At 36.8% G+C, this 25,372-nt stretch overlaps 1 protein-coding gene across 1 annotated transcript in view; it reads left to right on the top strand.

The window, feature by feature from the left end:
- LOC122800838 (neurogenic locus Notch protein-like) overlaps positions 1-25,372 on the top strand; it is a gene marked incomplete in the record, with an annotated part of 809,298 nt that overhangs the window by 280,041 nt on the left and 503,885 nt on the right. Inside the window, 1 exon segment of the mRNA XM_044070145.1 lies at positions 9,274-9,390. Within this exon segment, the coding sequence (XP_043926080.1) occupies positions 9,274-9,390 (117 nt within the window).

The following is a 25,372-nucleotide window of genomic DNA, read 5'->3' on the forward strand; positions in this document are numbered from 1 at the left end:
TCATTGTTAGATCAATTCTGTGATCAGCACCAACTGCTCCTGTCCATGAGGGACATAGGTGCCAGCTTAGGGTGAATCTACAATCACCCATCCAGTTGTCAAGGCTGTGTTTAAAGAGGATAATTGAAGAGCTCTGCTTCACATGGAGTGGGAACTTATTCCAGAGGAGCAGCAATCTCTGGGAGAGGGGATATCTTTCTCTCCACCATGTTCTGCTAATGTCAAAGGCTAGGTTGAGTTCCCTAGAGTGAGTTACTCTTGTCCCATTTGATTTGTGGATGTGCAGCATTTCCATTAGGGCAGGATCAGAGACTGCTCTGTAGGCAAGGCACAGGTCACCTCTCAAATGCCTGTATGATACAGAATACAGTGACAGGGCTTTCAGTCTTTCCTTGTAGGTCATGATTTGGAGGCCCTGGATTCTCTTGGTTAGAAACCTCTGTGGTCTCTCCAGTTGATGCAGATGTCTTTTGCCATACATACAGAAGGGAACATACTCAATTAGTGGTCTGATAAGGGTCGAACTATAACCTCTCTAGTCTTGGTTGAGATGCCCTTATTTATGAGATGTGCAATGTAGAATGCCTTTCTTGCAACTACAGACACATGGTGAGTGAAATTTAGATCGCTATCAACCAGTGTTCCCAAGACTTGCACAGCTGAGTTTTAGCTTAGAGGGGTGCTATCTAATTCATATTCAGCAGGGGCTACTTCTTTGCCAAACAGGATAATGAAGCATGTTTTTTTATCTAATTTTAGTCTGTGAGTTTGACATCAGTCATTTGTGTGGGTCTGCCCCTTCTGTAAAATGTTAACATCATTTGGGGTCTCTGTGATTTTATCCAGTTTACAATCATCTGCAAACTTGGTAAGCCACAGGCCATCTACCTTTGCTGGAGTTCAGAGAAATAGATTCCAAACAGCAGAGGGCCCAGCACAGATCCTTGTGGTACCCCACTGGTAAGTGGTCTACTGGTGGAGGTGGACTCCCTAACTTTGACAGTGTGCTTTTTCTCATTGAGCCAGCTGGCTACCCATCTAGTGATATATGGGCTACTCAACAGTTTTCAATTTCTCCAAAATCTTTTGGGTTTTTGATACCATGACAGGAATGGACCCCATTCCTAACTCAAAGTATTATTGAAGTTCATGAAATTAATATTGTTTCAATCTTTGATGTCAGCCAGCAGTGTTCTTCACAACACCTGCAATGTGTCCAGTAATGACTCCTTCTGCAATTTGTATGGAGTTACATGTATTGGTAACATATCTGAATATGTTGGTAGATTATTTCTTATAAGACCTGTTGCCCCTACTACTATTGGAACTGTTTGTGTATCTTTCTTCCACATTGCTGTCATTTCTGCCTGCAAATCTTGATATTTTATGACTGTGTCTCTGAGTATGCAAAGCACTGTAGTCAGTGGGTGTAGCGATTTCAGTGATCAGTGCTCCTTTTGTCTTCTTTTCATGGGCCACTATATCTGGTTTTCTTGCGTCTATCGTTTAAACTGTTTGTAATGGATGATCCCATGTGATGTAGACTTCATCATTTGCTATGATGCTTTGTGACTCATCATTCCAGTGTTTTTAACTACTTTAGTATTATAATATTTGCACAATCCCCAGTGCAACAGTCTTGCCACATTATTATGCCTTTCAGTATACAGTCCTTCTGCCATTAGTATATCACAACCAGCAACAAGGTGTGCAACTGTTTCCAATTCTGTTTTGCAAAACCTACATTTGTCTGTTTCTCCCACATGTTCAATGGACTTTGTAAACCAATGTGTATGCAGCCCACTGTCTTGTGCCACCAATATTAACCTTTTATCTTTTGGTATGAATTCTCCTCTCCTTAACCATTCCTGCATTTGATGCTGATCAACATGAGGTTCTTCCAGGAGTTTTGTATACTTGCAACTGTATTTATGCATTTACCAAATTTCCTGCCTTCTCATCTGATCCTTCACCTTATATTCTTTCTTTTGTTTTTTGGCATATTTGGTTACTGTCTGATTTTTATCTACTTCTGATTTGATTTCTACTCTTGCTTTACGTCAATATGCTTCTGCTTAACTAAGAAGGGAAGTAATCTTAGGTTTATTTTATTATTATTATTATTATTTGTTTTTATTATTAATATTATTATTATTATTATTATTATTTTATTTATTTGGATGACCCAGTGGTGCAGCGGTTGCATTGTCACCTCACAGCAAGAGATTGTCCGGTTCAATTTTCAGATGGGATGCCTTCTATGCGGAGTCTGCATGTCATCCCTGCATCCATGAGGATTTCCTCCAAGAGTTCCAGTTTCCTCCCATGTTACAAAGACATGCATCTGGAGCATTTTTCCTCTGGCCTCCATTGAAAATTGGCTCCATTCCAAGTTGGACTTTGCCAGAAAATAAATGTTAAATTAATATATAAACACATTTATTCTTCTAATGTTTCAACATTTTCACTATGTTTGGGTCTTGTGAGGTCAGCAGATATGTACGCAGTCCCACGATTGCAGATCTATACATATAAATAATTTCAGGGAGGCTCATACCTCCTTTGAAATGGGGAATATATAATCTTGGCATGCACAGATTTTTATAAAGCATTTGATGAGCATGAAAGATTCTTCTTGCTTTCCTGTCTAATCTAACTTTTGGGGCCAGTCAGTCACTCCAAAACTGTAAGTTAGGACAGGAAGATGAAATTGATTTATAGCTTGAATTTTGTTCCTAGATGTCAACACTGTTTTCGGGATTAATGTAAGTCTTCTAAAATATTTCTTACTAAGTTTTATTCACATTTATTCACATGTTATTGTTGATCCTTCATCAGTTTCCAAATATTTATACACTCCCTCTTGCTTAAGTTGTTTTATATCACATTCTTGCCCCAAACTGATGTTTTCTTGGTGGTGCAGCTTTCCTGCTTTAAAAGTTGCTTTTGCACATTTATCAAGACCAAATGATATTCTTATATCATCTGAAAAAGTTTGTATTACTTGCAGTTGTGCTTTCAATTCCTCATTAGATGAGCTATACAATTTTAATCTCAATGCAACCAAACAATTGCAGAACAAAGCTTCGTCAACAGAACCAATACTAAAAATAAAATAAACCAAGCAACGCTAATACTGAACAAGTGTTTAATAAAACCCTTCATCAGTGTATACACTGATGAAGGGTTTGTTTGACCTGAAAGCTCTGTTTTATTAAACACTTGTTCAGTATTAGTGTTGCTTGGTTTATTCTATCTAGTTTTAAATCATTGACAAAGAGAAGATGAGAAGTCTTTACACTTTGTTGCTTTCTGGGAGGCAAATTATAGCCATGACCTAATCTGCTAAGCAGAGAGCTTAATGGGTTAGGGGCAAGGCAAAAGAGCAATGGTGACACACAGTCACCCTGGCATTTTTATCCCTGGAATAATAATTTGCCCTTCATCATGGCTTAACTGCAAAGTGGTTTGCCACTGTTTCATGGTCGCTGTGATGTAGTTTATCAGTGTAGGGTATATCTTATACATTTTTAAACACTCAAATGCTTTTTTGCAGTCAACCCATGCCATACTTAGATTCTTCCCCTTTTTACAGTTCTCTACCGTGACTTCATTTAACAGCAAATGATCCTTTGTTCCATATGACTTTCTTTTATTGCCCTTTTGTTCTATTACCATAATTGAGTTTTCTTCTAAATGACTATAAACTCTGTCTGCATCAATTGCAGTGTATAGTTTATATGTAATTGGAAAGCAAGTTATTGGTCTATAATTTTTATGGTATCTTGCAGGTTCACTCATGTAGGAGCATTGTTTTTCCTGTTGTTAGCCAGGTTGGTGTCTGTTCAGGGTGTGCATACAAATAGTTCTTATTCATGGCTAAATCTTTATGCAAAGATGTTAATACTTTTAACCAGAATTTAGTTACTGTTTCAATCTCTCTGGCTGTTGATTCATCCCATTTCATATCCTGTACCTTTGAACTTCTTATTCTTTCTTTTACTTCTCTTCATTTAGCATCTTTACTATGTTCCACAGGATCTTCATAAATACTTCTCCAAAAATATCTATTTCTTCTTTTTTTTTGGTGATCTTTCAATTCCTTTTTCCTTGTTTCCCAATTCTCTATACTTTTTGGGTCATCAATAAATTGCTTATTTGTACTTTTCATTTATATTTATCTGTGTATTTTCTAAGATTTTCTGCCTGTCCTGATATTTTTAGTTTATTATTTGCAATAAAGCATGATAAATCCTGATCCGTTATAATACTGGATATGGCTTTTATCACATCTATTTTTCTGAGTATTTTTGTTGATGTGTTCCTTCTTCTATGTTGTTCTAACAGTGAAACTTCTTGTCTTAATTGTGTTATAATTTTCTCTGTTCGATACTTTCATGATGGTATTAAATTTCTCCCCTTCCTTTCTTTTACTACCCTGTGTTCTTGTGGTAGAACTTTATCTGTTATTAATTTAGCTGCACAGTAATATATCCTGCTTACTTCTGTTACAATGCATGGATCTCTATGTACAGTGCTAATTGCTGTGTTCATTTGTTTTATCAAATTTCTGACTTTTTCAGTTTTATTGACCTTCTGCAGTCTATTTCTTTCATTGATCTTAACATGTCTATCTATCTCTATTAAATCAAGCACTCTTCTCTTAGCTCATTTTCTTCTAAACAGAGGACACATCCCTTGTTTTCCATTTCCTGTGGGCATTCTATAGAAAGTTATATAGCATTTTCCTATGGCACATTCTCTTCAGTTTTGTCCTGTGTCGTCTGTTGCTCTGTCACATGGGAACTCACTAGCCTATTACTCCTTATCACTGACTGCATCAGAGTTGCCACAGTTTCCTGCTCCTTCTCCAGCTGTCCAGCTTCAAGTGAATGCATATACTAGTCTCCTGTGGAAGGATCCAAAATATCTTCATATGGCAACTGACCAGTTACTACACATTCCACTGGTTTTTCCTTAATTTGGATGTCCATTGCTCTATCCTGCAGTGATGCTTTCTGAGTTAGATTTTCTATACTGAATCCTTCACTTTGCAGGTACCACATAACCTCAGTTTCTATTTATTTAACATCTCCATTACTAATCTTCTTTTCTACTTTTTCTCTTTGTCTTCTTATTTTTTGTATTGTAGAGTTTTCCACTTCTGGATTCCTTTGCCTGTATTTCTCTTCAAATGTCTTTGGTGCTGCTCTTTTTGTATTGGTTAGTTTTGATTTCTCCTTTGCATAAATATTACACCATATTAAATCTCATTTTCTTTTCCTTGTCCATATTTCTTCTTCAGACGTCTCTTGATCTCCTTTCTCCTTACTTTGGGGACTCTTTCCATCTTGCTGTGATGTAACCTGTGTTAGACTTTCTACACCAAATCCTTTACTTCACGTGCACTCCATAAGCTCAACTGCTATTTTTTTTTACTTCTGCTTTACTAATCTTATTCTCTGCATTCCCTCCTTGTGATATTATTTTTTTATTGCGAAACTTTCCATATCTGGATGCCTTTGCCTGTATTTCTCTTCGAATTTCTTTGGGGCTGCTTTTTTGCATTGTATAATTTGGCTTTTGACTTTGCATAAATATTGCACCATATCAAATCTCTCTGTCTTTCACATGTCCATATTTCTTTTCTATTCTTTTCAAAAATCTCTAGGTGTTGTTGTTTATATTTTCACACTTGCTCAGATGATTCTTTTTCCAAACAGCTAAAATTTCTTGGTCTATATAATGTTTTTCACAAATCTGGTATTAGTGAACACAAATTTTTATGTGAAGCTTCTGACAGTTTTTGTTTTGTGGAAGTATTTTTCGTTCCTCTAATTTCTCTCTTAATACTTTTGTATATCTTGTGTTTGTAAATGCTGGGCTTTTTGCATAATACTAACAATACATAATTTCTTTCTTATCATCAAGAGTCCACTCTATCATCTTTATGGCTCTTCTTTGGCCTATCAGTTTTTGTGATTTTCTTGGACTACTACTTCCTTCTACAACAAGGGTGCCATCCTCCACCTGGGCCTGGCCTGGCCCCATTGTAGGAATGTATCCATGTCTTGAGGATTCTACACTGTCATTCTTTCCACTCCTGGCACTAGTGCCCCTACCAAGATTGTACACTTTTTTATCCTGGGACTCATGTACCCAGCTATCTTTTTTTAATTTTTAGCCTACTTCTGTCCATGATATAAGCTGTATAAAATACAGTCCATATATCAATGTTGTTTTGGTGAGATTTTGTAAAAAAACAGGGTCCACCTCATGAAGGTACTCACAAAGATTTGAGGATGAATTCACTTTCAGCAATACTACTCTCCATTGCTTGCTGACTTTGTATCGCTCCATTCAGACCCCAGCTGGGAGAGTTTCTCTATGGTACCTGAGTGGGGGATTGTATCAAAGGCCTTGGCTAAATCTAGATAGGAGGTATGTACAGTTTTGCCTTCATCCAGAGCATTGGTGACATTCTCACAGACATCCACTAGGTTTAATAAGCAAGATTTACCTTTGCCGAAACCAAACTAGGACGGGTCAAGACTTTGAAGGTTGTCTATGTCCTTGTAGATAAGGTCCATAATGATTCTTTCCATGGCCTTGCAGATAAAGCAGGTTAGGCTTATGGGCCGATGGTTCCCAGGGTCAGTTAATGGACCCCCTTTGTGCAAGGGGATTACTGTTGTTGTTCTCCAGTCTGCAGGAACAAAGCCAGTGGTCAGGTTAAAGAGAGTGCCAAATGGTTCTGCTAGGTCTTGTTTTAGATTGTTTAGTAAGCAGCCTGGGATGTTATCTGGTCCCATAGAGGCTAAGTTTTGGCCTTGGAGAGTGCTTTTATGACCTTTTTTTTTGGAGATACTTGGTACTGGCTGTAGCTAAAGAATGCCTTATGATTGTCTTTAGCTAGGGATACTAATTTAGTCTTATAACTAGCCTTAGAGGACTTAACAAGATATCTGGTTAGCTTTTTCAAGCTGTGGAGGGTATTCTTCCTCTGTTGAGTAAGTTCCCATCTGTTTTTAGATATCAGTTTCTTTCTTTTGTTGTATAACTTATTTATACTTATAGTCTACCAGGGTGGCTTGCTGTTAAGGAAAACTTGCTTTTGTTCCTGTTAGGTACAGCTGAGTTGATGCATTGGTTTAAGAAGTAGCTATATAAGGCATTTGTGTATCCCTCTACCTAGCAGTCATTGTTGGCTATGTTGGCAGGGGCTTTAAAACTTTTTATACCATTGCTTAGTAGGCAACAGTTTGCATTGGAGAAATTTTTCAGTTTTTTTACTCCTGTGAGGGTGTCTAGTTTGATCTTTACTTCAAATGATTTATGGTCTGACCTTAACAGGGAGGGCAACACACAGGGGGTAGTACAGTGACCCCCCCCCCATCAAGCTGGTGAGCAGTAGGTCCAGGACATTTGAGCCCCTTGTGGGGATGATAACCTGCTGTTCTAGGGCATTTGAATTAACAAAGTCCAGGAACCTCATAGCTATTGTGCTTGTGCTCATGTAAGTTGCCCAGTCAATGGAAAGATAGTTAATCTCTCATGACCAAGGTGCTTGGCTGTATACTAAGTGAATCTAGCAAGTCCAGATAGGTGGTGTGCTTTTCCTGGTTATTGGTGGAGGACCAGTAGCTAGTGATAATGTGGAAGGGCATTTTACCTATAGTTATTTGGACCTGGAGTAGCTCAAGAGAGTCATACTATTTAACCAGTCCTGAGGTGCATTTGGAGTTAATAAAATTGATACAACTCCATCTTTGTTTTTTCCATGCTCATTTTGGGGTCTGAACGTGAGAAAGGCATTGAAGTCTTGTACAGCTGGGGTGCTCTCTGTGGCCTTGAACCAAGTCTTAGTGACTGCACAAATGTCAGCATCTTCCAAGGTGATCAGTGCTTCTAGGGAGTGCAGTTTACTGTTTAAGCTCCTATCATTAAGCAGCATGACCTTAAGAGTTTGTCTTTAGTGAATTTCTTTACGTCAGAAGCTTTGTTGTTAGCACATTGCCTAAAAAAGGCACTATGGAGAGGCAAGCATCTTTGCCAGTATCTGAAAACCTTAAAGAGACAGGTGAAGGCCATCTCTAGCAAAGCAATGTTGACTGTTGACCATGTTTTCCCAGGCTGATGGATACTGGATGCTCTGGAGTGGCACCAGAAGTTAAGCCAATTATTGAAATCAATATTTTTCTTGTCTGTATTGTAGATCCTATGTCAAGGTAGAATGCTGCTTAGGGCTACAGACATACCTGCCTGGGATATATAATCTGATAATTCAGTCATGTCTCACTTCATATCATCCAGAGTGGTACATCTCAAGTCATTCAGTCCAACATGTACAATGACAGAGTCATAGTGGTAATTTTTGCTGAGCAACATGAGTGCCTGTGTGATTTGACAGGGCCTGTCACCTGACAGGCAGCTGACTGTGACCTTCTCCATGTTCAGCATGGTGAGGGAAACATGTGTTCTCACTATTGAGTTGCCTATGACCAGAACATTAACTTTTGAGCTGTTTTGCTTTAGGGGCTTAATTGTTGAGACACTGATATGTGTGTTGTTATGTGTAGTGGTGGATTCTTTTCCTGTACCAGTATGTGTATGTTGTTCATGACTGGGAGGTCTTTGGTCTTTTGATAGGCTCTTAGTGAGTACCTCCGCATATGTAGGCTTATATGTGTTGACCTTATGTTGTATGAGAGACGAGGTGTGTGTGCTAACAACCTGTTGTATGTCATGTTTATTGTTATGTGAGAGGACTGTTTCTAATTTCATGATATAGTTACATCTGCCACATACTGTATTTGCTTGCTTTAGGAGCAAATGTTTATCAGTATACATGAAGCAATTGCTACATTGCCTCAGGATACCCATATCCATCAGGCTGGCTGGAGATATGGTGAGAAACTATCCATCCATTATGACAGGTAGATATTGAGGAGCAAGTGGTGACGGGCTAAATGGACAAGGGTTTATTGTAAGATTAGCAAAAGCAGCTATTCTGTGGAGGGCTAAGGGTGGAAGACTGCATCAGCCCCTCAGAATGCACAGCTGAGTTGCTCACTGTGTAGCAATGCCCAGCTGAGGTGCTCGCTGGGTAGCAATGCGCAACTGCGTTGAGCACAGAGAGGCAGCAGAGCTCATATAAGAGTAGTATTGCTAAGTTTTCTTGGGTATGTTTCTTTATATCAAATATGGTAATGCATTTTCTTCAACATAAATTTTTGAAGTACATATTTAAAACATTTTGTTTACTGTATACAGGAAATGGAGCAACCTGCAGTGATATTAATGAATGTGAGAACCACATTTGCTCTCCAGACGCTAACTGCACAAATACAGTGGGAGGTTACAACTGTTCCTGCAAGCCTGGTTTCTCAGGTAATCCTGAAATATTTTAAGTATATATCAATTTGTTAAAATGCAATGATGTTTCCGCTGATAAGACTTTTGAATGGGTGCAGAATACCCCAAATAACTATGTGAGTGCACTTACAATCAATAATACTCTCATTCAAATGCATTTTCTAACAGTTGCATCATTTCAGACCTATTTTAGCCAGGTAAAATAACATGAGACTGCACAGAGTTATCTTCCAGCAAATGGTTATCATCAGACCGAATCCAAAGAGAAGCCATGCATTGGGAAGCACTGCTTCTATCATGTATATTAGATAATGGACAAAGATCCAGAAAGAGTGAATGCAGTGACATTCCTTTCTTGGTCAGTATAACAGCACTGCATAGGAGCACATCCACATGGTAACATGTACAGCTACAGATAAAAGATGTAGTTTTTTGATAGCTTATCAAGTATGAAGTCAGTGAGGCTCCAGCTCACATATATTGAGCTTCCTGATTACTGTTCTTCTTAGGAAATTGCTGCTAGTACAATTTCTGTGTATGTACCAGCAGTGATTTTGTCTTCATGATAGCCTCAATACACACACACACACACACACACACACACACACACACACACACACACACACACACACACACACACACACACACACACACACACGCACACACACACGCACACACGCACACACACACACACACACACACACACACACACACACACACACACACACACACACACACACAGAGAGAGATACAGAGACAGAGATGGTGTGTGTGTGTGTGTGTGTGTGTGTGTGTGTGTGTGTGTGTGTGTGTGTGTGTGTGTGTGTGCGTATGTGTTTTTATCTGAAACTACTACAATCTCAAATGGCACAACCTTACGCAGTTAATCAAAAACAACTGACTATGCAGTAGTTAAATGTATGTGCTCCAAAAGTACATGCAAACACAAATGCAAGAAAAATAGCCTTGCATTTAAAACAATAAACAAAAATACAAGCTAAAGGCACATACCCATAAAAAAGTTATGTATTTCAGTGGGGTGCTCCACCCCCACTCTCACTAATATATGCTAACTCCACAGTCAAACAACTAACACAAAATGGCAGATGCCATATAAAAACACATCCTCGCACATTTACAAAAGCAGCAGTTCAAATTCAAGTTTATTGTTATACTTGTATACTCAGCAGTTTACACAACAATAATGGAACTAAAAGAATATGGCAGAAGAATAAACTCACTATAAATTAAATGGAATAAAAGTATATATAAATGGATCTGAAAAGCATTCTAAATTAGTAAAAATTAGTCAACCGAATTACAGAATCACAGAATGTACAAGGCAACTGGGCCATTTAGCAGTTTACAAATTGCTAGTACCCACCCAGTAAGTCCAGGTATGCAGTATGCTTTTCCTGTTTCATAGATTCATAGGTTGGTACTAGGCTATCAGCCCTAGGGCCTATACAAGCCTAGCCATAACAATTCCCTGGCTATTTCTTCCTACAATATTTACTTCCCTGGACCCCTGTCTATCAGGGCAACTGACATGATCCCTGGGGTGAATTTCCAATCTCCCATCCAATCGTCAAGGTTTGTTTTGAAGAGGGCCAAAGAGGCACTTTGCTTGACATGTATAAGCAGTCTATTCCAGAATCTGGGGAGTCTATGGGTCAGGAACCTATTCCTCCAGCATATTTTGTTCATTGTGATGACAAGGTTTAGATCCCTGGAGCATGTGTCTCTGAGGGATTGGGATTTCTTTAAGTGTAGCATGTCCAACAGCTCTGGGTTTGACATGGCCTTGTATGTTAAGCAGAGATCACCTCTGAGTAGATGATATGCGACAGAGTATAGCTGGAGTTTTTTTAGATGGTCAGCATAGGGCATCTGCTTTAGGAGTGTGATTCTTTTAGTGAGGTATTTCTGTGGCCTTTCCAGTTGTTGCAGATGTCTTGAGAAGTACATACCAAATGGGGCATTGTATTCTATAATGGGTCTAATGAGGGATAAGTATAGTGGGACAATGACCTCCTTTTTTCTGGATGAAAAGCCCTTAGTGATGAGGTGTGCCACATAGAAGGATTTCCTGATTGTTGTAGTGATGTGGTTATTGAAGGTGTGACCACTGTGCCTGAGTGACTTGCAGATCCTGGCATTTGACAGGCAGCTAACTGTAAACTGGTCCTTATCCAGCCTAGTGAGGGGAACATCCATGTGTTTCACAATGGAGTCACCTATGACCAATACATTAGTGTTTGTGGTGTTACTCCTTATGGGCTTATTTGTTGAGAAACTGATGTGTGTGTTATTATGTGTTGTGGTTGTTTTTTTTTTGCATTGTTATGTGTGTAAGTGGTTTCTGTTTGGGAGGCCTCTGATCTTTTGATAAGTTACTCGTGAGTACCTCCACATACATGGGTTTATGTGTGGTGTTCTTATTAATTGTGGGAAGTGTGTGTGTGTGTGTGTGTGTGTGTGTGTGTGTGTGTGTGTGTGTGTGTGTGTGTGTGTGTGTGTGTGTGTGTGTGTGTGTGTGTGTGTGTGTGTGTGTGTGTGTGTGTGTGTGTGTGTGTGTGTGTGTGCGCTGACAACCTGCTTGGCATTCGATTTCTCCTTATGTAAGAGTCATGTCACCAATTTCATAGTGAAAGTACATCTTTCACATAAAGTATTTGTTTCAGGAATAAGTGGATGTTAGTATGCATGCAATTGCTACATTCCCTCAGGATGCCCATGTCTATCAGGCTGGCCAGAGAGATGATGGGAAACTGCCCATCCATGAAAGCAGGCACTTACTGTATGTTTTAATAGGGAAGGGAATGGGTTAATTTAAAAGGACTGTGCTGGTACCATTGAGACTAAAAAAAGGACCTATACTTTGTGTAGGTTAAGATTGCTCAATAAAGCAAGGCAGCTCGGTGCATAAATGAGTCGCTCCTAAAGCAGCAGAAAAGCTTGGAAGGGTTTTGCTGACAGCTGTTTAGGGAAAAACTGGGCTTATAGGCATTTGCATCTATACAGGTACAAGCAAAGAGAAACAAGTTTGAAGCTAACTACCAATCAGGAAAGCACACAATAAGCTTTCCATCCCCAACTCAGACAGGTTAGATCAGCACACTTCTGTCACAAGGGTACAGAAAAACACCTTCATGATGTAAAAAGGTGTAACTAGACCATACAAACTACGTACAACTGGCAGATACAGTATAATACAATGCAATTGACTACTTAAAGCAGAAGTAAACAGTACAGTTTTTTGTACTATAAAGTGCATAAATTACAGCAAATACCTTAAGAAACTGTTAAAGTACAATCACAATGTGTGAGAGAAGTGAAAAAAATACTTAATTTTGTCTTTTTAGTAGTGGATTGCTCCAGGTTAAAGCAAATTCTCATCAATGAGTCAGAAAGTCATCAAATAACAAGCAGCTCTGAATATATATGCCAAAGCCAACACAAACATGAGGTTTGAATATGGGCAAAGAGAAACAAGTTTTAAGCTAACTACCAGGAAAGCACACAATAAGCCTTCCACCAGCAATCCCCAACTCAGACAGGTTAGATCAGCATACTTCTGTCACAAGCATGCAAAAGAACACCTTCTTAATGTAAAATAACTGGTTTAGAAATGAAGTGAGACAAGACTACACAAACTACCTACAACAGCCCTACAACTAACAGATGCAATGTAATGCAGTACAATTAACTACTTTTTTGAAACTACTAAAATATAGTGTACTAGATGGAAAATCCATTGATCTCTTGATGTACAAACAAGCGCTTTTCAAGGAGAGATAGAACAGTCATACTAGGGGTGAATTTATAAATCTCAATCCTGTTATAAAAAATTATTCTTTGCTTAGCTGATAATAATAGCACCACTAGAAATAGACTGAAAATATGTCTACCATAGCAACAATAAACATGGAGCTGGTTGATCATCAAGGTGGTGGAAGAGATGGTACAGTCATGTCCAAGAAACATCTTCCAAACAAAAATCATAAGAGCCAGCTTGTCAGGCATGTAGACAGTTCATACAAAGACGGCAAATTCAAAATAGTTGAAATGCACTGCTTGAAGATTCTAGTAAATGGAAGATAAAGAAGGAAGCAAAGTCTGCCAACATCTAATGGCAGAAACTGAACTTAAATGGCATGAGATCCGGGAAATGACACACCACACCAGCTAAAAAAAATAGCTTCACATAAAACACTGTTTCATCAGTGATGTTGTCAGATGATGTTTCCAGTAATAACATGAGCTGATCACTGCATTTTCACACAGAGAATACTGTCTGATTTGTAATGTGGTCACAATTCCACTAACAGGACTTGAAGATTATTATACTAGTCAAAAAGACACAATCTAGAATCCAGTTCACATTTCAAATCACAGTAAAGTACTGCCTTCCACATTGATATTACCAAATGCAAGCATGTGTGTGTCTATGGCTATTTGTATATATATATATATATATATATATATATATATATATATATATATATATGTGTGTGTGTGTGTGTGTGTGTGTGTATGTAAATATATATATATATATATATATATATATATATATATATATATATATATATATATATATATATATATATATATATATATATATATACACATAGATAGATATTATATGTATATATTTATGATTTATTTATTTTACATTCGTTAACCGGGAATGTCCGACTGGACATATCCTCTACAGATATATGTAAAGAGATTCTGACCTTAGTAAAAACAGGAAAAAAAAGAGCAGCTACACATAATATGACAGATAAAAGCATTTATACATAATATCTGCTACAGGAAACCCATATAGATCCACACCTATACCATCTTTTATTGAAGGGGGCTAAACTGCCCTGCCCCTACCCCCAACCCTCAGCTGCTATATAGATATATATATATATATATATATATATATACAAACTCTGAGACTGCACAGCAGCCATGAAAGGTATATTCTCAATCCCTGACTGTAATGCATTTTTGCTCACAGTATCAGCATGTATTGCCAGTATTTAAGATTATGTGTCTTTGTGTTTTTAGTTTTAGCTGCTTAAATGGTCAGTTACTCCTTCTATCACCTATGTACTTTGGCTGACCAAATGTGAGTACAACCATACTAAATACCTAACTATACCCATTTATGTGTGCATGTGTTTGTGCGTGCATATGTATGCGTGTGTGTGTGTGTGTGCATGCGTGTGTGAGTGTGTGTGTGTGCGTGTGTGTGTGTGTGTGTGTGTGTATGTGTGTGTGTGTGTGTGTGTGTGTGTGTGTGTGTGTGTGTGTGTGTGTGTGTGTGTGTGTGTGTGTGTGTGTGTGTGTGTGTGTGTGTGTAAAACTATAGATAGATAGATAGATAGATAGATAGATAGATAGATAGATAAAGAGATAGATAGATAGATAGATAGACAGACAGATAGATAGATAGATAGATAGATAGATAGATAGATAGATAGAGAGATAAATTTCAACCAATTGGTTATTTTCATCTGGCTATACCTTAATGGACTTGTAAAGTGCAGTTTTGTAAGTAAATTTACCATAACATTAGATTTTTCAGTAGTTCATTTCTGTAGTAGCCTTAAGCTATATGGAACATTCTGCCAATGACTGGATCCAGCTGGTCAGTTTTCCAAAGTTGTAGCCACCATTCAAACATCTTAGTCATAGTTAAGCACAAGAATATGAATGAAACCATTGATTTGGGGATAAATATTTCAGAACATTCTTGATGACAAACAGTGCAGTCCTTTGCATGCTTGACATGATTTCCAGTAAGGCAGGCACTGCTGAGTAAATAAGTTCTCTACAGGCATTATCTTCCACTTAAAAAAGTGCTATTTTATTTTTCATGGTTTACTTCTGGGCATTTTTGCCCTTTCACTGAATGGTGTCTTTTAGTTTATTTCAGATTTGAAATTGTGTTCTCAAGAAAAAATTGTCCAATATGAGTTTACCTTTCAAAATACAGTAATGGTTTATTTCTGGAATTTTGTGTGGACAGGGTGGCCTTGACGACAAATTCCTTCAAAATGTTTCCATCTTTATCAGAATTTTTAATCAACAATTGACTATTCAGCTGCCCCCTTATCATGCCCCTTTATCAGCTGTAAGGGGATACATTCAAAATCCTGATGTACCAAAACACCTCAAACTGAAACATTAACTACAAAAGAAATATATAAGGTTGACTCCATTTGCTACTGGCTTATTTTGGTGCTAAAAATACCAGTAGCATATTTTACAAGATTGCGTTATAGCAGGGACTGTTTTTTGGTCTTTCCCTACTGTAGTATGATCTTCGAGTTGCTATATATAAGAATTATGGGGCAAAGGGGGGTGCAGGGAAGCCTGCTCCCTGCATTGAACTATTTTTTTGCATAAGGTCATAGGTAACTACTAGGCTAGCTGCCTTGCGTGCCATTTTAAGCCTAGCCAGTTTCCCTTTTTGTGCTCAAATTAACCTATCCCATTTGGTTAGAGATCAGTCTTACCCATCCTATGATTGATAATTATATATTATCACTAATGAGAATAACTGGGATCATATAATAGATATTTTGAAGTGATTCATGCATGGGATAAAACATTTATGAGCTGCCTCTGGTAGCCCTGGGGTACATTTTGTGTTTCCCATCCAAAGATCCCAGTTGTGCTTGAATACAGACAGGGATGAACTTTGTTTTATGTGGATGGTGGGGAGTCTGTTTCAGACCGGTGGTATCCTCATCAACATATACCTATCACTTCAAACCATTCTGTTGATGTAGCAAAAGAGGTTTAGATCAATAGACTGAGTATTTTCAATGCCATTTGACTTGCTGATGAGCAGTAAATCCATCCATTATGTGTGCATAATTGGCTACATCAAATGCATGGTCTGAGAAATATCAGCTAGATAACAAGCTACAAGAAAATTTTAATTCTGCTCACTTTTCAGTAATGGTTAAACTGCAAAACGAATTAATATCCATAAATTCCACGAATCAGTCCTTTTATGAATCTAAAATGACATCTACATTTTCACAGAAGGGAAGTATACCATGCCAACCACTAGCCAGTGTATCAAACCTCAGTCATTTGTGTCAGTTAAAATATTAATATATAATTACCATGGTGCTGCAAAAAATAAGTAAAAAAATCTATAAAACAAAATAAATAATTTGAAATTCAAAACTCACAATTAATCAAAAACAATTTTCATTACTACACCTGACTCAGACCCTAGCTTAGTCAAAAAATACTGGCCTAATTGTTTAATTAAGACTGTGAGCATAGCTAAAAGTGGATGTGCAATAATGAATCTTATATCTAAATTCAAAGCCGGTTTTATGGAGCACCAATAAAATCAAGACAATATAAAATACTGGGTCAATCTCCTTCCATAGCGCACAGAGCTGTTCCTACAATGAATGCTTGCAAGGTCTTTATGGTGGTCAATAATCTATGTATCTATCTATCTATCTATCTATCTATCTATCTATGGAAGTACAATTTGTCTATTTGAATACATCAAATTTGCACAATGTCAATGTCTAAAATATTGATGTAAAAGCATCAAAACGTGGAATGTTGACACACAGTGTACATGCTCCAAAGATTACTCTGGAGCAGGCTAAACCAACAGCAAGTGCTTTTGCAGGTGGGTGAGCCCCCCCCCCCAACAGTCTCCATGTGGAGAACTGTTCCCCCAGCTCTACCTGATACCTATGTTTACTAATTCCAAGATGGCACAATGCCCAGGAAAAAGGAATACTCCTCTACTTTGGAACTCTCAGTAAGCTGACAAAAAATTACTTTGTGGCAGTTATTTATTTATTAATTTATATGACTGCAATAAATCATTTGAGGTATGCAGTCACAGTCATACAAGCAGCAGTAACTGATCACATGTGTGTGTGAGGGGGGTGTCGAGGTACAGATGCTCTCAATTGTACCTTATTTTGCAAAACGTCGTTGTTTTTTGCCACATATGTTGGTTTGTTCCTCATAAAGTATATGATTTTGCTGGCAAATTAATGAAGATTGCAGTCATTAAATAATGATAAAAGTCATTTGACTTTTTAACTAAAGAGCTTTCAAAAGTCATGCTAATGCAAATTCTTATATTCTTGCAATATTCTAAGTATACAAAGGCAATATCTGCCTTCGCTAATATTGTTGTCTTGAGTTATGTGCCATAAATTTAAACTCATGTTTTGCATACAGAATACCTGCATGTTAATGGCTGTTGCTAATTACACAGTCTTGAGTTCTGTCTGACTTTAACAGGCCATCCATTTTTTTTAATTTTCTTTAATAAAATTCTCTGGGAAACTGAATTTTTCCTCCTCTTGATCCAAACTAAACTCCAACATAGATATTCAATCCATACAGAGCTTCAACTGATTACCTCCATCTACCAAGTGCTCTTGATGCTGAATTGATGTGGTGTGTTTCATCTTTCACTACTACTGGCAGCTGTTCAAAATTCAGGCATATTTTTTTTTTACTCCTGGGATGCATCTATAAATCTTTGCAGCATGTGTGTATCTTACCTTCTTTGTGCGAGAATTCTGGATAAATCCAAAATAATAGAGTCAAGGTCAACTTTATAAATATTGATATAATTTACTTAAAATGTTAATAGAACATCATGTTTTGCATTAACATGCATTTTTTGAATGATAAAAAGTATGAAAATCTAATGACTGGTATTTTTGACTAATTTTATTTCTAAGTGATTCACCAGAAAATCAAAACTTTTATAGGATCCAGAGCAAAAATATATTGCAAAGCCAAAGACTTTTGATAAAATCAGGAACAGTTGAAAGGTATGCCGGCAGATGTATCCATCTCTCTGGAAAAATAATAAATTATTCTCTAATGAAGAAATTGATACATTCTTCATTTAGGACATTTATCCAAAAAGTTTATCATTGCAGTAATGAAATGTTTATCTGCATTCTTGCACTCTGCATGCAGTTTTTTTACGTCACTGGGAAATGCTTAGAATTTCCCTCAGATAAATTCTTAAATAGATGCATGATATCAAATTAGTCCAGCTTCTCTTGATAGTGCAGAACTCTGGTGATTAGACAACAAGGTTTTCTTTGAGCAAGTTTGGTTTGAGGACCCTACTAGGCATGTTCAGTAATATATTCAGGACCAAGGATAGCACAGATTTCAGGAGAAAAGTGCTGCTACAACAGAATTCTACTACTGAATTCTTCACTTTCAAGCAAGCTAAAAAGTACTAGGTTATTGCAGCTACAATACCCTTCATGATCTCCCACATTATTAGATATTGATTTCTTGTCTCATTGTTTCATTTAAAAATAATAAATGATGTCCATCAAGACTAAAAACAAACCTTCTTCTCTTTATTATATAGTGAAATGGTAAGCAAACTTTACAAGGTAGAACTACGAAAGAGAAGCATTTTTTTTTAATTTAAATACGGAACAACATTTAGCCTTAAAGGAGCTATAGTTTATTGATACTATAATGATTCACCCCACTGATAAAGGTGGGGCTGTAGTTATTTTAGATACTTCTTTTTATTTAGATAGTATGTACAGACACCTATTTGATACCAACGCATATAGTAAACTTACATTATTAGATGTCAAACTCTTAATTAAGAATTTGCCTGATGAATTATATATGTTGATAACAGGTTTATTGGACTATGAACTTTATATATATTTTAATGTTGATGAACCATGACTGTCTATTATGTGTAGCCTTTCAAAAATCCATAAACATTGCACAGACCCACCTGTGAGACCCATCATCTCAGGACAAGGATGGTTGGTGAGCCGCTTTTCATTTATGTAGAAGACAAGTTAAAAACTGTTTTAGTTAAAGCACCAGTGCTTCTTAAGGACACTGAAGACTTTTTAAAAGGTCTGTATACATGTATCAGTGAACTATTTGATTATATACTGATTTGATGCTGGTTACAATGGATGTATGTAGCTTATTCACAATAATCCTGAATGAGTATGGGTTAGATGCGATTAGACATTTTTTTACTAAAGACATTGGATATTCTAATAATCAGGAAATTTTAATTTGTGTTGTTACTGGTTTGATATTGGAATATAATTTGTTCATTTTTAATAACAAATACTTTCTGCAAAAGTTAGGTGTAGCTATGGGCACAGCATGTTCAAATAGCTACATCAGTAAGGTCATGGTCTTTTGAGAAACTGAGAACGTGTTGGGAAATGAGGCTGTGAAAGACAATATCATATACTATAAAAGATTTGTAGATGATGTGTTGTTATGGCGATGCAACAAGGAGCACTTAAATACTTTTATAAATGGTTCAAATGCTAGCACAGATTTTTTTTAAGATTTACTGTGGAACAATCACATTCTAGTATAGACTTCCTTGATGCTACAATTTTTATAAATGCTGGGGGTGGCTTTGACATATGTTTTTATAGAAAGCCCTGTTGGAGAAATAATAAATTGCATCACACAAGCATGCATCCAAGTTATATATATATATATATATATATATATATATATATATATATATATATATATATATATATATAGTACAGTGCAATAAAAGGTCAGTATTTGAGAATATGTAGACTACATACAGATGCAAAAAATGTTGATGCTGCTCTAGAACTATTAAATACTGAATTTAAGGATTGGGGTTATAAATGAAGTCAATGAGTTGATTCAAGAAGTGAAGGATTTGAGGGAAGCTAGAGGTAAACCTCATTTCTCTTCAGGAGATCAACATATTAATTACAAGACATAGACTTCTAACAAGCTTAGAGTTCATCTTACACATTTTAATAATGTCAATTTAGTTTGTGAAGTTATAAAAAGAGATTGTCCAATATTAATGGCAAATGTGGGTGTCAAGGATCTAGTAGAAAAAGAAACTGGCATTTGCTTTTAAGAACAAACCATCTCTTAAACAGTAGCTTTGTTATGTGAGACATAGTAATAATTTTGGACTGAATCCACTTACTAAAAGGACAATGATGTTTCCCTGTCATAATTATAAAGCATGTAGTTTAATATATACTAAGAACTTTTTTATCCAGCCAACTACTGAAATAAGATATCAAATTTTATGTAGGTTGTAAGTGCAGGGCCCTTGTATATATAGAGAGAGAGAGTTGCAACAAATGTTTTTACTTTTATGTTAGGAAAGCCAATTGGAGCCTAAATGAAAGAATTATTGAACAGTTAGGTAACATAAGAAGGGATGTAAATATGAATGCATTAAATAAGCATATTAGAGCTTATAAGGGCCATGTTTTTGAATTTATGGTGTTGCAATTGACTGTCAAAAATATCATAGAGGATGTCTGCCCGATAGGACAGAAATGGATGAGCCAAAATGGATTATTAGCTTACAGGCAGATAAAGGCTATGGCCTTAATGGTAGTGTTCCACTTAAGCCTACATTGAAACTGCGTAAGTTGTGTCATTAATTATTATTACTAGTGGTAGTCAGGATATTTGATTATTTAATTGATTTTTAATTAAGTGGTGATGAGCTGTTTAACTATATAAGAAGTTGTTTTAGTGATTTTGTATGATCTGAAGAAGTGCATGTAGCACAAAAGCACCTACCATTTTACTATATAATAAAGAGAAGTTTTCCTTTTAGCCTTGGTGATCATCATTCATTATTTTTAATTGTTTCTTCTTTATGTGGAGTGAACTTTGTTCACTATACACACTTTATTGAAGTCATTGTTTCATATCAGATTACATTTTAGTAGCAGAGTTCTTTCAGAAAATGAATGCAACTGTAATATTAGTGGTTCCTGCCTTTTCAAGGCCTGATATAATATCAGCACTTTGACATTCAGTGAAGTAAGAAGGAGTTATGATTTTTACAGTTTTCTATATAAATCTTGTCTGCAAGAGGACCTGAGTAGTTTCACCCTTCACTATTTCTTTTTACTTTGCTGTTGGACTTCACAGTACTATAATCCTATTAAAAGCTTTTCAAAATAGGCATCTCTTATTTACTTGGTGGAGTGTCATGAGGACAACTACCTCACATCTCAATGGAATCATCAAACACACTCAAAAAGTACATAAGTATCAAATAGCTATAAAAAGTATGACAAAGAAAACTGTAAAACTTTTATTACAGAAAATACAGCCACAAATGATTAACAAATAGATCTAGTGGTAGAGATATAGCCAACTTCAACGTAGACAGTACACATCTTTACTCAACTCACCAGATATGGAAGTCAAAAACCTTACATCCCATTACTGTAGTGCATAGTTAGCAAAAGGGAACATATTAAAGTGTGGCATACGTATACTATACTTAGTATAAAAGAATCATAGAAATACTTTACTAGACTTCTTTATTTGCATAATTAGCATCATAATATCTATGATGCTTACATTTTCAATTATATTGGTTGGATTTAATCAGATTAGAATTTTATTGATCATACAAAAATGCCATCAGTGACAAAGTACTGTCTTTATATTTAAAAATGTTGAACACTGTCTCTTTATTTTCAAGTTACATTTTCATTAAAATACAACTCCACCCTATGATCCTGTTAACCTCTTTTAAACTCCTCCCACCCTACATTAACATGTTTGCTTAGCTACATACAGCTGATCACCCATTTCTACTAATTTATTTTAATTTCCAACGCAGACAGTAACAGACTTACAGAGTCCTCCATGTATTTTGTAACTGAAATCTCACATTATTTTCTAGGAATTTGTTTCAGCCTACATGCCAAATGAGACCAGTAGCCAGGTATAGATACTACACACTGATTAAAGGTGGCCAAGATATCTTAGGCACAGATGACTGAGGAAGACATCTAAGGAAATTATCTCCTTTACACATCAGCAATACATTCTAGCAGATTATGAGAAAAGTCCATGTGAATAAAAGGCATAAAAAATCTGTAATTAGTTAGTTTGGAATACATTTAAATCTACCATGAAATGCTTTTAGTGTCTGCACTTAACAAAAATCACTATGGAGTTACAAATAAAGCCTTACCCTATCTCTGGAGACTTAATTAGCAATGGATTCAGATTATTGCTATTGTAAACACATGCAGAGACAAAAAGCACATGAAGTCGAGTATCGATACCTTGCAATGTAATTTGAACTACAATGCCCATTTCAGGGGCAAGAAGGGCATACTCAATGGAACAAAATCACATGCTTCTGAGAGCTGTCATCAAGCCGCTTTGGTCTACAACAAATTACAAAATTACTGCTGAAAAAGGTAGACCCAGCAAACAAACCAGGAAAAAACAATCCACAGCACCACATAGAATGAGACATCCAATCAAAAGTTGTTTTATATAAAACCAGCTTTAATCCTTAAAAGTATAAGCACTTTCATTTTTGTACACCAAAAACTTCTTGTGCATCCCAAATGTGTACGACAGAAACTGGTTTTAGCAAGGAATTGGAATTGTTGGTCATGATGTTCAGTAGAAGGGAGTATCTGGTGGAAATGTTGCAGGAAATTAAAGACAGAGTGGTGTACAAAAGAGAAATAGGGGTTTACCAACCTTTCCTAACAATGGGGAACAGACAGGGTGGTAACAGGGTCACATAATGAAAACAAATATACAGGTGCTGTGGTAACTACATATAACATGGAAAGCAATAAGGTTTACTGGATTTTAAACAAGAATTGGAATATTTTTAGGGAAAACCATGGACTTTGTTAAATCATGAGGACTCACCCTATTGTTATTTACAGAAGGGGTCACAATTTTAATGACATGTTGGAAAAGAAAAAAACACAGATGCCACTTAAGGGCAAGATGGCTAAATGCTGAATGTGCAATACATGTAAATATATCCTGGAGGGGGACAGGATCAACCTGAGGAATCAAGATTATTCTGTAACAGGGAGATACAACTGTCAAGACAGCAGGGATTATTTACAGAGCTAGATGTCACACTGTGAGGCTCACTATCTAGGAAAAACTGAGTGGAAGTTGCGCAACCACATTTATGAGCACGTTTATGAAATCAGAAAGAAAAAGAAAATTACCAATGCCCTTTACAGGTACCTTATGATGAAGGAAACACATGACTTCAAGTTTAGTGTATTAGAGAAGGTGGATAAATGTTCGAGGAGTGATCCGTTGTCAACTTTTTTGGAGCAACGGGAGCTTATTTGGCAGATCACGGTAGAAGCCTACAGGCACCCGGGCTTGAATGGCATGATTAGTATAGCTCCAGTTTTAAAACTTAAATCTTTGGAACGTTATTAACAGAATTACTGCAATATTTTTACTTATTTATTTAACTATTTATAATACATTTTTTTTACTATTTTTAGGACCAGTCCAACAAATACTATTTGTATTTGCATAAATTCCCTTTGTCACAGTGTGCATATGCCTTTAAATTTCTGACTTTAGTTTTCTGGCTGATGTAATGGATTGTGGGTGTGTTTTTAACTTCATAGAGGGAGATTTAAACAGTTCTGTTTGGATTTTTAAATGTATCCGAAGAAGTTTTTGGTGTACAAAAATGAAAGCGCTTATACTTTTAAGTATTAAAGCTGGTTTTATATAAAAAAAACCTTTTGGTTGGGTGCCTCATTCTCCGTGTGGTTGTGGATTGCATTTATTGCAAATTACAAAATGACATAAATTGGTTCCTATTATATAATCTAAGATGCAATTCTTTGAATGCGTTTTGATCGAACTTGAAAGCAGGAAACAGCAAAACAGCGAAATGGCATATAAGCAATTTCTTTTGCTAAGAAAGAAATCGCTTGGCCGCCTCCATTACTTTGTAGTTTTCATCACTGTAGTGTGATCTTGGAATTGATATATTTAAGTAGGGGGTGTGTGTGGGGCACAGTCCTCCACATGGGGGTGTGTGGGGGTCGAACCCCCCCCCCACTTTATGTAATATTTTGAGGTTTTTATTTATTTATTTATTTTTGTGGAACAGCGATTTTTTTCCATGGGAAAAAAAATCACTGTTCCGCATGTTTAGGATTGTAAGCTTTCACTTATATGGGCTTTCACTGATTTAATATAGACCCACATAAACCACCCAGAATGACTGCATACTCATTTTGTCATCATCATCATTATCATGAATCTTCTTTTTCCCATTTTCTACATGGGATTCAGTGCCACTCTCCTGCCTTTTTCGACACTCATGCCTGACTGTTGCAGGTCTTCTCTCACGCACTCTATCCATCTCTTTGCTGTATGGTCTTCTTTCCTGTTGCCTTCTTCCTGTCTGTCCCAAATCAATCTTCATCAAATTGTTTTCTGGTTTTCTGCACGTGCCAGACCCCCGTAATTTTTTCTCTTTGACCTTTTCTACAGTTGGAGCTACTTTGGCTTCTGCTCTTATGCCCTCATTTCTTCATCTGTCCCACAGTGTGCATCCTACCACCCATCTTAGACACTTCATCTACATCACCTCTAGCTCCCTCAACTGATCTGCCTTTACTGTCCAGTTTTCCATAGCATACAGTATTGCTGGTTGCACCACTGTTTTGTACACCTTACTTTTTAGCTTTTTTGGCATTCTTCTGTCATATACTACACCTGACACTCTGTCCCAGTTGGCTGCAGCTCCACTGATTCTAGCTTTGACCTCCTCATTCAGACTTCCCTTCTCCTCAACCACCCCTTCCAGATATTTGAAGGTGATAACCTGTTCCACTATTTTTCCTTCTATCTCATTTCTCAGATTTTTATGAACTCCACCATTTTGTACCATTACAATGGTTTTATCTGCACTCAGTTTCATCCCATGTGCCTTCAGTTTTGCATTCTATTCCCCTATCCTTTGCTGAAGTTCTTGCTCAAAGTCCACCTGCAATGCCACATTGTCTGCATACCGCAACTCTTTTGATCTGTCCCCACTGACCCGTTTGCTAATGTAGTCCATCAACAGTATGCATGGCAATGGGCTCATAGATAAACCCTGGTGCACACCCATTCACACTGGGAATCCCCTCTGTGAGACCAAACA

This window comes from Protopterus annectens, chromosome 4.part1 (genome assembly GCF_019279795.1).
Source record: "Protopterus annectens isolate FY-2018-M chromosome 4.part1, PAN1.0, whole genome shotgun sequence".
In the NCBI taxonomy this organism is placed as follows: domain Eukaryota; kingdom Metazoa; phylum Chordata; order Ceratodontiformes; family Protopteridae; genus Protopterus; species Protopterus annectens.